General features: G+C 41.8%; 1 protein-coding gene across 5 annotated transcripts in view; it reads left to right on the top strand.

Annotated features, from left to right (window-relative positions):
- The window catches only part of DOCK8 (dedicator of cytokinesis 8), a 156,667-nt gene extending 151,301 nt beyond the window's left edge, over positions 1-5,366 (top strand). For all 5 annotated transcript variants that reach the window (XM_083701855.1, XM_083701853.1, XM_083701854.1 and 2 more), the window contains 5 exons: positions 2,394-2,630; positions 3,115-3,258; positions 3,734-3,840; positions 4,165-4,335; positions 4,721-5,366. In XM_083701855.1, the coding sequence (XP_083557981.1) occupies positions 2,394-2,630; positions 3,115-3,258; positions 3,734-3,840; positions 4,165-4,335; positions 4,721-4,781 (720 nt within the window). In that variant the 3' untranslated portion in view covers positions 4,782-5,366. The remainder of the gene's footprint in view (positions 1-2,393; positions 2,631-3,114; positions 3,259-3,733; positions 3,841-4,164; positions 4,336-4,720) is intronic.
- Positions 5,367-12,307: the final 6,941 nt, after the last annotated feature.

Here is a 12,307-nt window from a genome sequence, read left to right as displayed (position 1 = left end):
ATTTTAACTAATATTTTAAATTTTAAGATGAACAACTTTGTTTCATTAATTTTTTCTATTACAGCTATGGATTGTAGGAAAGTTGTACCCAGTAGCCATTTCCCCCCCACGATGTCTAAAAAATGTAAAATTTTGTTACAAGGCATAAGAGACCCATAAATTTTATTCTTTGTGGAGAAAGAGCAAGATGATTTTCACCATCAAAAACATCATGGGCTAACGCTGAAAATTTATGTTTTCTAAACCTAGTTTTTCCACCAAAAAAACCCTACATTTACCATATTTTTCACCCTATAGGACGCACTTTTCCCCCTCCAAAAATGAAGGGGAAATGTGTGTGCGTCCTATGGGGCGAATGCAGGTTTTCGCTGAAGCCTGGAGAGCGAGAGGGGTCGGTGCGCACCCTAGGCTTCAGGAAGCTATCTGCAAGCCGTGGGAGCCCGACACGAAGTCGCGCAGCTCTCCCAAGGCTTGCGGAGAGCTGCCTGCATCCTGAAGCCTGGGGTGGCTGAGCTCAGCGCGCTCCAGGCATTGAGCTTCGCGCAGCTCTTGGCAAGCCGTGGGAGAGCTGCACGACTTCGTGCCGGGCTCCCACGGCTTGCAGATAGCTTCCTGAAGCCTTCGGGCAGATATCCGCAAGCCTGGGGAGACTGGCGCGACTTCCCGCCGGGCACCCTAGGCTTGCGGATAGCAGTCTGTTCTGGGGGCTGGGGTTGGGGGAAGCTCGGGCTTCCCCAGCCCCAGCCCCGTGCCTGGGGGGTGAAATAATTTTTTTTCTTTATTTCCCCCCAATAAAACTAGGTGCGCCCTCTGAGCCGGTGTGCTCTATGGGGCGAAAAATACGGTATACATTTTAAAGGCATTTATAAAACCTTTTGAGTGCTGGTGTATTTTTTTCCTGAAATCCTCATCATGTTATTGAGCTCTGCAAAATTTCAAAGAGATCTGATCATTTGTTATGGAGAAAAAGAAAAAGAAATGTACACAAGAGGGACAGAAACACAGATTTCATGAAATTTTGAAGTGCTGTAAAATTAAAACTATTTGCGATAGAAGTTAAAAAAAATAAGGGGCTTTCTTTCAACCATAAGGGAAGGGTGTACACCTAGTTTCATCAAAATCCGAGACGGTGGGTGGCAAAACCCTTGTTTTTTGGGTTGATTTGATGTGAGGGTTTGCCGAATGTGCTTTAGCACGTTTCTCCCTTTCGTCCTGAGTTCAATCATTTTCAAAGCCCAAAGGTGTTTGGTAAAGGCTGTTCTCCAGTTGAAGCACTCACAGAACAGTGTTTCCCAGTTTTTGGTGTTTATACTACATTTTTTTAGATTTGCCTTGAGACAGTCTTTAAACCTCTTTTGTTGACCACCAGCATTACGCTTTCCATTTTTAAGTTTGGAATAGAGTAGTTGCTTCCACACAACATGACCAGTCCAACCAAGTTTACCCAGGCTTTTGTGGAGGGATGAAATGCATGGTGCTGTTTCCCACCACCACTACCTCTGCAGCCTGTTAATTAATAACAATTTGCAATTGTTATTAATGTTATGGTGTTGTTTTATTTGTTTTGTTTTAAATATTTATTGCTAACTGTGGTTTTAATGTTGTTTGCTCCCTTGGGACTCTTGAGTGACGGATGAACTAAAAATACCTACAGTCCGTCAATATATATGTCCAGTTCTTTAGAACCTAGATGCACATTACACACAGTTCATATGGCAAACCTCTCTGCATAGGTGTAGCCAGAGGGTGCAGCTCCCTACCCGATTAAGTAAATAAATAAAAACAATTAAATGACCAGCCTGCTAACAAAAGTAATACCCAGCAAATAAATATATAAATAAATCCTGGCTACACCTGTTCTTATCTGCTTGTATATAATAAAAAAGTCCTGGCTCCTTCTATACACTGTCCCAGCTGACAGAGGCTAGTCATTCCTGGGAAAACCTTTTATCTTCTGTTGTCTTTATCTTCCCTTAACCCCACAATATTTTTATAATGAGGGGGAGAAGAAACCAGGTTGCAATATAGGGTGCTGTCCTCCCACCTCCTCCAATAAGCAGAGCTTGTGCAGATCAGCTTTAGCCCCGGCAGTTGGAGAAGCTGTCCGGTTTGGCTTTAGAAAGGCAAGCTGCTGGAAACAAGTTGCCTTGCTTATTACAATGCCTTATTACAATGCCATAGGGAAAATCAAGGGGCAAGCCAGCACTTCAAGCTTCTTTGCTTATAGGGACTGTTTGTAGAAGGATACCTTCATTCTTCCATCTAAACATCTTATGTTTGTTGTGTGAGTAGCATAATATGTCTCTCAGTTGCAGGTTCAGCTTCATGCTTAAATAATTTTTATTGACATAAGCTTACATATAAAACATTTTTCCATTTCCCCGTCTTTCCAGGCCTACATACAAATTACCTTTGTGGAACCCTATTTTGATGACTATGAGATGAAAGACAGAGTGACCCATTTTGAGAAAAACTTCAACCTCCGACGATTTATGTATACCACCCCTTTCACTCGGGATGGACGGCCACGAGGAGAATTGAGTGAGCAGTATAAGAGGAAGACCATTTTGACCACAATGCATGCTTTCCCCTACATCAAAACTAGAATCAATGTCATTCAAAAGGAGGAGGTAATGTCTGCTTCCAAAGCAATGTTGTTGTTGTTTAGTCGTTTAGTCGTGTCCGACTCTTCATGACCCCATGGACACCAGGCACTCCTATCTTCCACTACCTCCCGCAATTTGGTCCGACTCATGTCCAACCATCCAAAGCAATAGAACTAAAATAAAATGTGCAGTAGTACTGAGACAAAATGAATATTAAATCCCAAAAACTGAGCTACAGCATGCGGGACTGGACACTCTTAAAATTGTCATTTCTGCTTTCCCTACTCTTCTTTCATTTAAGCTCTCTGATGGGAGTGGTTCACTTAACTTCCTCCCATTTAACTCTTTTGCCAGTCTTTTATCAAGTGGCAGAGAGTGGAAAGACCACGCTATCTACTTTTGGCTTAAAAAACAACCACATAAAACCAGCTTGTCATCCTTGTGGCAACTGTTATTTGCAGTTTCTTTGTGAAAGAGTTGCAACATACCTGTCCCTCTGTAATTTCAGTTTGTTTTGATGCCAATTGAAGTAGCTATTGAAGACATGCAAAAGAAAACGCTTGAACTGGCTGTTGCCACCAGACAGGTGCCACCAGATCCCAAAATGCTGCAGATGGTGCTTCAAGGTTCTGTGGGGGCCACAGTAAATCAGGTATATTGTCAGAATATTGTTGATTCTTCTTCTTTTCTTCTCTCTGCTTAGCCATGTTAGCAGCATAAACAAAACATTAAAATGGCACACACCTACACATATTAATGGAGTCTGAGACAAGAGACCTTGTCACTAATACCGGTGACTTCTTAGGCCCAAACATGAAAACTGCAGCCCAATCAACCTATAATACCTAGATTTCCCTCTCAAGGGTTAGAGAAAGCTGGCTGTCCAAAGGCATTTTCTTACCAATTCCTGTTTTTGAGTACTGTCCCACTGAAATTCCCCCCTTGCAACTGAGTTGCCCTGAAAGTTGTGCCTGACTAGATTTTTTTGCCATTTTTTTGCCAGAAATCTGACTAGATTTTTTTGCCATTTATTGGGTTTTACATTATAGTAATTCTGGTTGATACCTGATCATCCATTTCCTCATGAAATATGCTTTATGTAATACAATTTTATGTTTATTTATAAGGGACCACTAGAAGTAGCTCAAGTGTTCCTGGCTGAAATTCCAGAGGATCCAAAACTTTATCGACATCACAACAAGCTGAGGTTATGCTTCAAAGAATTCATAATGAGGTGAGTAACATGGCAAAGTAAAATCTGTTAAAATTGCAATTGCACTAAATAAATCTGTGTTGGCACATTCTTGTGCATTAGGTGGCTTCACAGCAAAGACATAAACAAATTACACAATCCCCACTGTAGCATGGAATGCAGCCTCTGGTGAAATTATTGTCCCATTGGACACTAAATTGATCCTGGTAACAAGACTAAAAAGTAACTCCAAATCTTCATGTTTAGTCCCAGCCAAAAATGAAACTTTATTACAAGATGCACATGGTCCAATACTGTGCAGTTATATTAATCAACAAAATTGTTTTCTTCATTTTTTGGGAACAGATGTGGTGAAGCAGTGGAGAAAAATAAATGTCTGATTACTGCTGACCAAAGGGAATATCAACAAGAACTGAAAAAGAACTACAACAAGTTGAAAGAGAACCTCAGACCAATGATTGAGAGGAAGATCCCAGAGCTGTATAAACCTATTGTGAAAGTTAACAGTATTTCAAGGTATAAGAAACTCCCTTTCCCCCACACGCCCAATAACCATAGCAAAATACAGCATAGGACGGTGGTAGCCAGTGTGGTTCACTCCAGATGATGAGTGAACCAGTTATCATGAGTCCAACAACATTTGGAGGGAACCACCTTGGCTAACAAAAATCTGAAGGCAACTCTGTATCCAAAAAAAAATTAGTGTCTAATGTTTTACGATATTTTATGTGCTGTAAGCTGCCCACCCAGCCAGATGGGTGGGGCATATTATTATTATTATTATTATTATTATTATTATTATTATTACTACTACTACTACTACTACTACTTACTTACTTACTTACTTACTTACTTACTTGTCCAGTCATTTCTATTCTCATTTTCTTCTTATTTCTTTTAGGGGCTCTTTCCTTACTTCTAGTTTTAGGAAATATGAAAATCTGCCTCAACAGAACAGTTAAAAGCAGCTTCATGAAAAGGAGCTATCTACTTGCAGTGGATCAAATACAAGAGAATATGCAAATGCTGTTCCAAATTGTAAAATTTCACCACAATTTCTCATTAACACATTTTGGAAAGATTGCTTTCTGTACAAGACTCAACAAGGAAGAGTTATAACTCATCACATCTTCTAAGGGAGTGGGTATTGAAACTAGTTGCAGAAAAACAGATATTTTATTATTAATTGACATGGATATTTGCACGCACAGAGAAAAGAGTTTTGTGTTTTCTCCAGTATTCTAAAGGCCAGTTCACAATATTGCATTGTCAACAGATGTTCCCTATATGTATGTATAAGCTAAGAGCTATTGTAGTTATACACGCTTAATAATAGTACTACTAATAACCTGGACATTTTAATTGAGAAAGATACCCATTTATCTTCTTAGATTGTGCACGTAGTCTGTTGGTGCAAAATATCAGGTTCAAAATTGGTGCAAAATATCAGGAACAGCCTTGAAAAGCAAATGGAAGGATGTTCAGATTCTCTTCGCCTGAAAGTTATAACATAATTGTCTCTTATTAAAACCGTGCCAACAACAAAAGTGATACTCCTTTTTTGCATTCCCCCAGAAGTGTACCCAGAGCCCTGTTTCCATCTCTACTTGATTTGCAGTGGGAGTTGCACAGATGCAGATCAGATGCCAAATTGGTGGCCCTTGTTCTCTCCTATTACACCCACAAACAGATTTCCAGTTTCATAGCTTCCTAGTACATTTTAAATGATTTGCAAAATTTCACATGCTATTTCAGTATTAGACGGGATGTGTTTGAATTAATTTTGGAATATCTCCGAATTTTCCTTTTGGAGCCATAAAGTGCCCCGGCTGTTAATATTTGTTGTGACCTGAAATGTACTTCAGCAGTTGCAAGACAGATGCATCTGGAAGTTCCCAAACAGCCTCACAACAACCCCCTCTTGTTTGTCTACTTGGTGGTTCCATTTAGCTACCATGGCTGGTAGCAGTTGACAGACCGATACATTCTCAGATCCAGCCCAAGGCTGTAGTGGCTAAAGTGTGGTGGCTAAAGCATTGGGCTAGGACTCAGAAGATCCAGGTTCATATATCCCCACTTAGCCATGAAATGCACTGGGTGATGCTGGTTCAGTCATGTTTTCATTTTCGTGAAGGACTACATGTGGCACCTTAAGCTCCTTGGAGAAAAGGTGAGGTAGAAATGTAATTTAGAGGAAGGGCTTTTTTCAGCCTGAACTTGCTAGAACTAGAGTGCTAGAGTTTGGGCACCTCTCAGGTGGGCATCATTGCCATTATAAAAGAACTAGGGAGATGTTCAAATTGAGTTTACTCTTTTTCAAGTAAAATAGCATTTTTAAAAATAATGAAACATTTGGGTGCCTGGAGAAACGGACAAGATGGCATTCCTCACATCTCCCAATTCAAAATGCAGAAGTTTATAGTACTGCCAGTTAGGTATTATTTCAGCACTGGTGATGAAACAGTGACCTCTATTGCACCTGAGGGCAGCAGCTTGTCTAAAAGGGTACATGAAGGTTTTGTGGTGGGAAAGATGGGCAAAAGAAGCTAAACTAAGAACTTGTAGATATTGTTCAGATATTTAAATAGTTGAAAGACTGTCAAGTTGGATTCAGAATCCCCATCTCTGAAGCAAAGGATAAGGAGCCCTATGTTGAAGCTTCATTCTGGGCCACCAGAAACACATCCTTTGGCTGCCTGATGCATTTTGCACGTTTATGGGGCATTTCATTTCCCTCTATTGCTGATGTTCACGCTTATGCAGCCAAAACAGAAGGCAAAATGCAAAAAGAAGTGAAGTAAGCCCAAACAAAGCAAAAAACGTGTTTTGGGGATCAATATGCATAGAAAGAAGACAAATAGGGCTTTTAGGGCTTATGAGGGCTTATTTCACTTCGTTTCATGTGTTGCATGCATATTCACCCAAAAATCACAAAACGAAGTGAAGAAAGCCCAAACAAAGGAAAACAAGTGTTTTTTGGGGTCAATATGCATAGAAAGAAGAATAAGCTTTGTTTGTGTTTTCTGGGCGGGCATGCATATTAACCCCAAAATCTCAATACAAAGTGAAATTAGCCCATAGAAAGCAAAACAAGTTGATTTGGGGGTCAATATGCATAGAAAGAAGACGAATAATCTTTGGGCTTCTTTCTCTTTGTTTCGAATTTTTTGGGTGTGCATGCACCCAACACGTTTGCACTGCAAAACAAAGTGAAATTAGCCCAACACGTTTTTTTAGTCAGTATAGAAAGAAGATGAATAAGCTTTGCTTCAGCTCATTTCACTTTGTTTCGTGTTTTTTGGGTGTTCATGCATATTCATCCTAAAAAATGCAAAATGAAGTGAAATACGCCAAAACAAAGCAAAACAGATTGTTTTTTGTTCCATATGAAAGAACAAAGATGAATAAGCTTTGGACTTCTTTCAATTCTTTTCATGTTTTTTGGTAAAAACGCAAAACGAAGAGAAGCCCAAGGAAAGAAAAAGAGGTTGTTTTTGGTTATAGAAGACGAATCAGCTATGTTTGGGCTTTCACTTACTTCCAGTTCTTTCAGTGTGCATGCATATTCACCCAAAAATCATTAAACGAAGTGAAATTAGCCCATACAAAGCAAAACAGGTTGATTGTGGGTCTATGCATTGTGGTTGAATGTGGGTCTATTCTTTTGATGCATAGAAAGAAGATTGTTTGGGCTTATGTTAATTCGTTTCGTGTTTTTGGGTGTGCATGCATATGCAGAAATAAATAGCAAAAGGAAGTGAAGTAATGGCAAACAAAGGAAAACAGGTTGTTTTTGGTTCCATATGCATAGAATATGGAGCAATATGGACAACAGACATTAAATTCATAGCATGCTATAATCTCAGGGAAAACACCATGAAAATGGTATATAGATGGCATCTTACTCCCAAAAAGCTTGCTAAAATGTATAAAGGGAAAACATCAACATGTTGGAGATGAAAAAAAGACTCGTACTATCATATGTGGCGGACATGTGTAGCCATTAGCAAATACTGAAATGATATTTATAACAAGTTTAAGAAACTATTTTAAAGCACCTTCAACCCACCCTCCCCCCAAGATTTTCCTACTTGGTATACTACCACCAGAAATTTAAAAAGATATAAGAACATTGTTTATGTATGGTATAACAGCAGCTGGAGGCCTTATAGCAAGGAACTGGAAGAATGAAACGCTCCGAGATTACAGATTGGCAAAACTGATGGGATAAGTTAGAGGAATATTGAATCAAAAAACAACTAAATAATGGATATTTAAGAATTATGTAAAATATTAGCAGAAATTGAGTGATATTTGTAAAGAAAAATATCAAAGGAATGTATACAAAGCAAAAAGAAATTATATTATACAATGTAAACCTGTGTAACCTGTCTTTTGAATGTTATATCAAACAGTATAATGAGGATGGGAAGGATTGTGCTGATGAGTACTTTTACTATGTAAATAACTTTGTTTCTCTTTTTTTAATTTGATTTCTTTGTTTCTTATCTTTGTTATTTCTTTATTTTTCTTTATAAATTTTCTATATTTTAATATATATTACTTTTTTTACCTGTTAAGATATCTCTTAACAGATATCAGTGTATAGACATGCAAATCTTTTAATCAATAAAGAATTGATAGTTCAAAAAAAAAGGAAGGAGAGAGAGAGAGCAGGAAGAAAGGAGGAAGGAAGGAAGGAAGGAAGGAAGGAGAGAGAGAGAGTAGGAGAGAGATAAGGAATGGGAGAGAGAGAGAAAGAGAAAGGAGGAGAGATAGAAAGAAGGGAAAGAGAGAAGAGTAGAGAGAGACAGAAAGACAAAGAGAAGCAAGGAGAGAGCGAGGAGAGAAGGAATGGAAAGAGAGAGAAGGAAGGAGAGAAAAAGAAGGGAGAGAAAAGGAAGGGAGAGATAGGAGAGAAGCTAGGGAAAGTGTCAGAGTGCCTCATGAAGATAATGAAACGGCAGCTGGAGGAGAAGGTTTGCAGCTGCAGCTGCAGCCAGTGCCAAAGCCACACTGCAGTTGCAACAGGAATATGAGGCCATCCCAGCAGCACTCACAGATGGCCAGCAATTCTGAGCTCTTGTGGGCTGCAAAATGTAGATTATTTTTGGAAGGAAGAAAAGAGTTTGGATTTGATATCCCGCCTTTCACTCCCCTTAAGGAGTCTCAAAGCAGCTCACAATCTCCTCTCCCTTCCCACAGCAAATTCTCTGTGAGGTGAGTAAGGCTCACAGACTCCAGAGAAGTGTGAGTGTGACTAGCCCAAGTTCACCCAGCAGCTGTATGTGGTGGAACAGGAAAGCGAACCCAGTTCACCAGATTACGAATTCACCACTCTTAACCACTACACCACACTGGCTCTCAGTCTTTTATATGGAAGATGCCTGATGCATATGGCGGCCTGGAAAACTTTGCCTGTAGTATTCCCAAATGCCAGCTTAATAATTGAGAGAGGAAAGTCCCTGAAACATACCAGAACTGCTTTATTATCTTTCCACAAAATGAATACATCTATATATCACCTGTTGGTTGGACGCCACCCACAATCTCTGCTGAGCTTTGGCAAGATTCCAGGGAAGTTCCAGGGTCTGTGTTCCCTTGAGAATCAAGGCATGGAGGAGGCTGTTGTAGCTTTAAGAAATATGATATATTGACATACAGTGGTACCTCGGGTTACAGACGCTTCAGGTTACAGACACTTCAGGTTACATACTCCGCTAACCCAGAAATAGTACCTTGGGTTAAGAACTTTGCTTCAGGATGAGAGCAGAAATCACATGGCGGCAGCGAGGGAACCCATTAGCTAAAGTGGTATCTTAATTAAGTTCTTAACTCAAGGTACCACTTAATGGGAGATGTCTTCATGTACCCTAAAAAATTATTTTTGAACAGTGTGTTTTCCTCCCCTTTTCAATTTAGATCTCAACAAGCTCATCAGCCACAGACTGCAAGGTAGATTTCTTATACATAACCCTATATGTGTATTCTAATTTCTTGTTGTCTCTGTCTTAAAGGGGTTCTAGGGTGGAGCTTGTACTTTATAGCATTGAACACCACCCCAATCTCTGAGCAGTGCAAGATTCCAGGGATTCCAGGCCTTTATCCAGGGTTCAGTTTCCTCAGAATGAGGGACAGCACAGACTGTGGTGTTCTCAATGATATATGCTTTATATAAAACCATGGAGGAGATCACAGCATTAACACCCCAAGAGGGTCTTAGGAGGGTCTCTAGTATTGTAGAGTTAAAAGGGACCCAACCCCCTGCAATGCAGGAATCTCATCTAAAGCATCCGTACAGATGGCCATCCAACCTTTGCTTAAAAACCTCCAAGGAAGGAGAGTCCACAACCTCCTGAGGTTCTACAGTCGAACAGCTGTTGCTATCAGAAAGTTTTTCCTGATGTTCAGTACTAACCTGCTTTCTTGTAACTTGAATCTATTGCACCTCCTGCCATCCTGCCCAAGATGGATTCCAGTCTTCCTTCTTCCCAGAACACCCTGCTAAAAACTCTCTTTTCCTGTCTCCTCACACCTGTTCCCTGGCAATCTTCCAAATCCTTTTCTCTGGTGGCAAGGTCTCCACCAGTGGGTGGTGGGAAGGTTTCTTGTCTTGGCAATGGCTCTCAATGACCCTGAATTGTTTCTTAATGGACCTAGCTTGGCATAGGCTAGCTCAGGAATTCCTCTGCAGCTTGTATTTCTCAACATCCCAAATAATCAAAATCCTACCATTCATTAATTTCTAGGGTTTAGGCCCTTCCCCCAAAATCTATAACATAGTAATAGCAGCAGTAGTAACAAGAAGCAGGTACAGCAACTGAAGCAGTATATTTGATGTATATTCCTGGTAATTCTCTGCTCTGTTTTTTTATGCTCTGCACCACAGTGTATAGGTAAGGACAGCAGAAGCCCTGGCTTGCCAAAAGGTTACAGAAGTTCCTGTTCTTCTCTCCATGAAGTACAATGCATGAAAATATTTTAATTAGAATCTTTCTTTCTGCTGTGAATGTGACTGCTGCTTGCTTCTGTTTGTTTCTACGATAAAGTGTATTTGTTCTTAAAAAATTAGTTTGAAGTATGTGTTTGGGTGGAAGGCAGGGAGATCAACAACTGGGGGAGTCAGTGGCGTAGCATGGGAGGCAGAAGGGCGGGGGCCCAGGTGCAAAATTCTGAGAGGGGTGCAACCAGGTGACAGGCCATGTGGCTGAGCTCCTGCTGCCTTCCAGAGCCGCAGGGAGGCAACCCCCTCCCACTGGGGCTTCAGGGATGGGGCAGCCCATGCATGGGAGGGAAGAAGGTGCCAGAAGCGACTGCCAGCGGTGGAGCACAAGCCGCTCGCCCGGTCGCTGACTCAGCACCCACCTGCCAACGCTCCAAGCCAGATGCTCTCCTCTCTTCCCCAGGGTATGCCCTGCTGCCATGCGATGGCCATGCTCCACAGCAACAGTGGTTATGGGCCATAGCTAGTGGGCAATGTCAGGGTGTGCAAGAGCAGCCCTGAGCTCTCCCAGTGCAGGTGCCTGCCAGCTTGCCCCCCACCCCATGTTTTTCTACCTCCACCTACACTCTGCCTGTCCCGCCCGAGATGGAGGGAGTTGGGGCAGTGCTGCTGCTGCCCACTGAGGAGGGAGTGTGTCATGTGTGGAGAGTCCACTTCCCTCTTCAGTGACTTCACAGATAAGAATTAATGAGCAATTTGTATTTTATAGTCCTTTTTATTCAGGCATCAGGTTGCAAGCAAAAAGCCACCTCCCTCCACAAGGAGGGATTGTAGAGTTGTCTACTCTAATTCTTCCCCTTTCCATCTTCCGCAACATCCTAGGTGCCAACAGGAAGTCCCCCCTCCTCTCTGCATCCTTTGTGCTCTAATACATTCGGATCTCCTAGTTTGTGGGGAGGGAGGGTCCCCCACACTCTCTAATGACGTCTCTGCTATCTATCCCTTCCCTTCTGCTTCTCTTGTCTAATCTCCTGTCTAATCTGCTTTGTGTATGTGTCTCTTTCTGCTTCTGAGCCACTAGAAATGGGAGGGGGAATCTTCCCCCCTTTCTGAGAGAAGCTGCTCTGCCTCAGAATGCATTTTCCAATCCTTTGCTTCACACCATTCCCTGAGAGATGAAGAGGAAGGGGCCACCGCTCTCCAGGCCCCATGCTCTCCGCTGCCGCTGCCACATGTGGTGATGCCAATAGTCCTCTCCAGCCTACACAGTGGCCAAAGCTGTCCAACCGAGGCAGTGAGAGGACAGGAGGCAGCACCAAACTGAGAAGAAGTGCAGGCACCGCCACCAGCAGCAGCAGTGCTGACAGCCATGTGCCTCCTGGGCTCCCTCCACAGGCTCCTCACGCACCCTCAGCCCAGCTGCTCAGTCCACCAGATGGGCGCAACACCTGCACCATCTTTGGGCACCATCAATGCATGCTATGCCACTGGGCGGAGCCAGAGGCAATGACAAGCAGAGCCATCCTTTGACTAGCTACAAGTGAA

The sequence above is a fragment of the Podarcis gaigeae genome (genome assembly GCF_964106915.1).
Source record: "Podarcis gaigeae genome assembly, chromosome: 11".
In the NCBI taxonomy this organism is placed as follows: domain Eukaryota; kingdom Metazoa; phylum Chordata; class Lepidosauria; order Squamata; family Lacertidae; genus Podarcis; species Podarcis gaigeae.
This window is presented reverse-complemented; position numbering and strand designations above follow the sequence as displayed.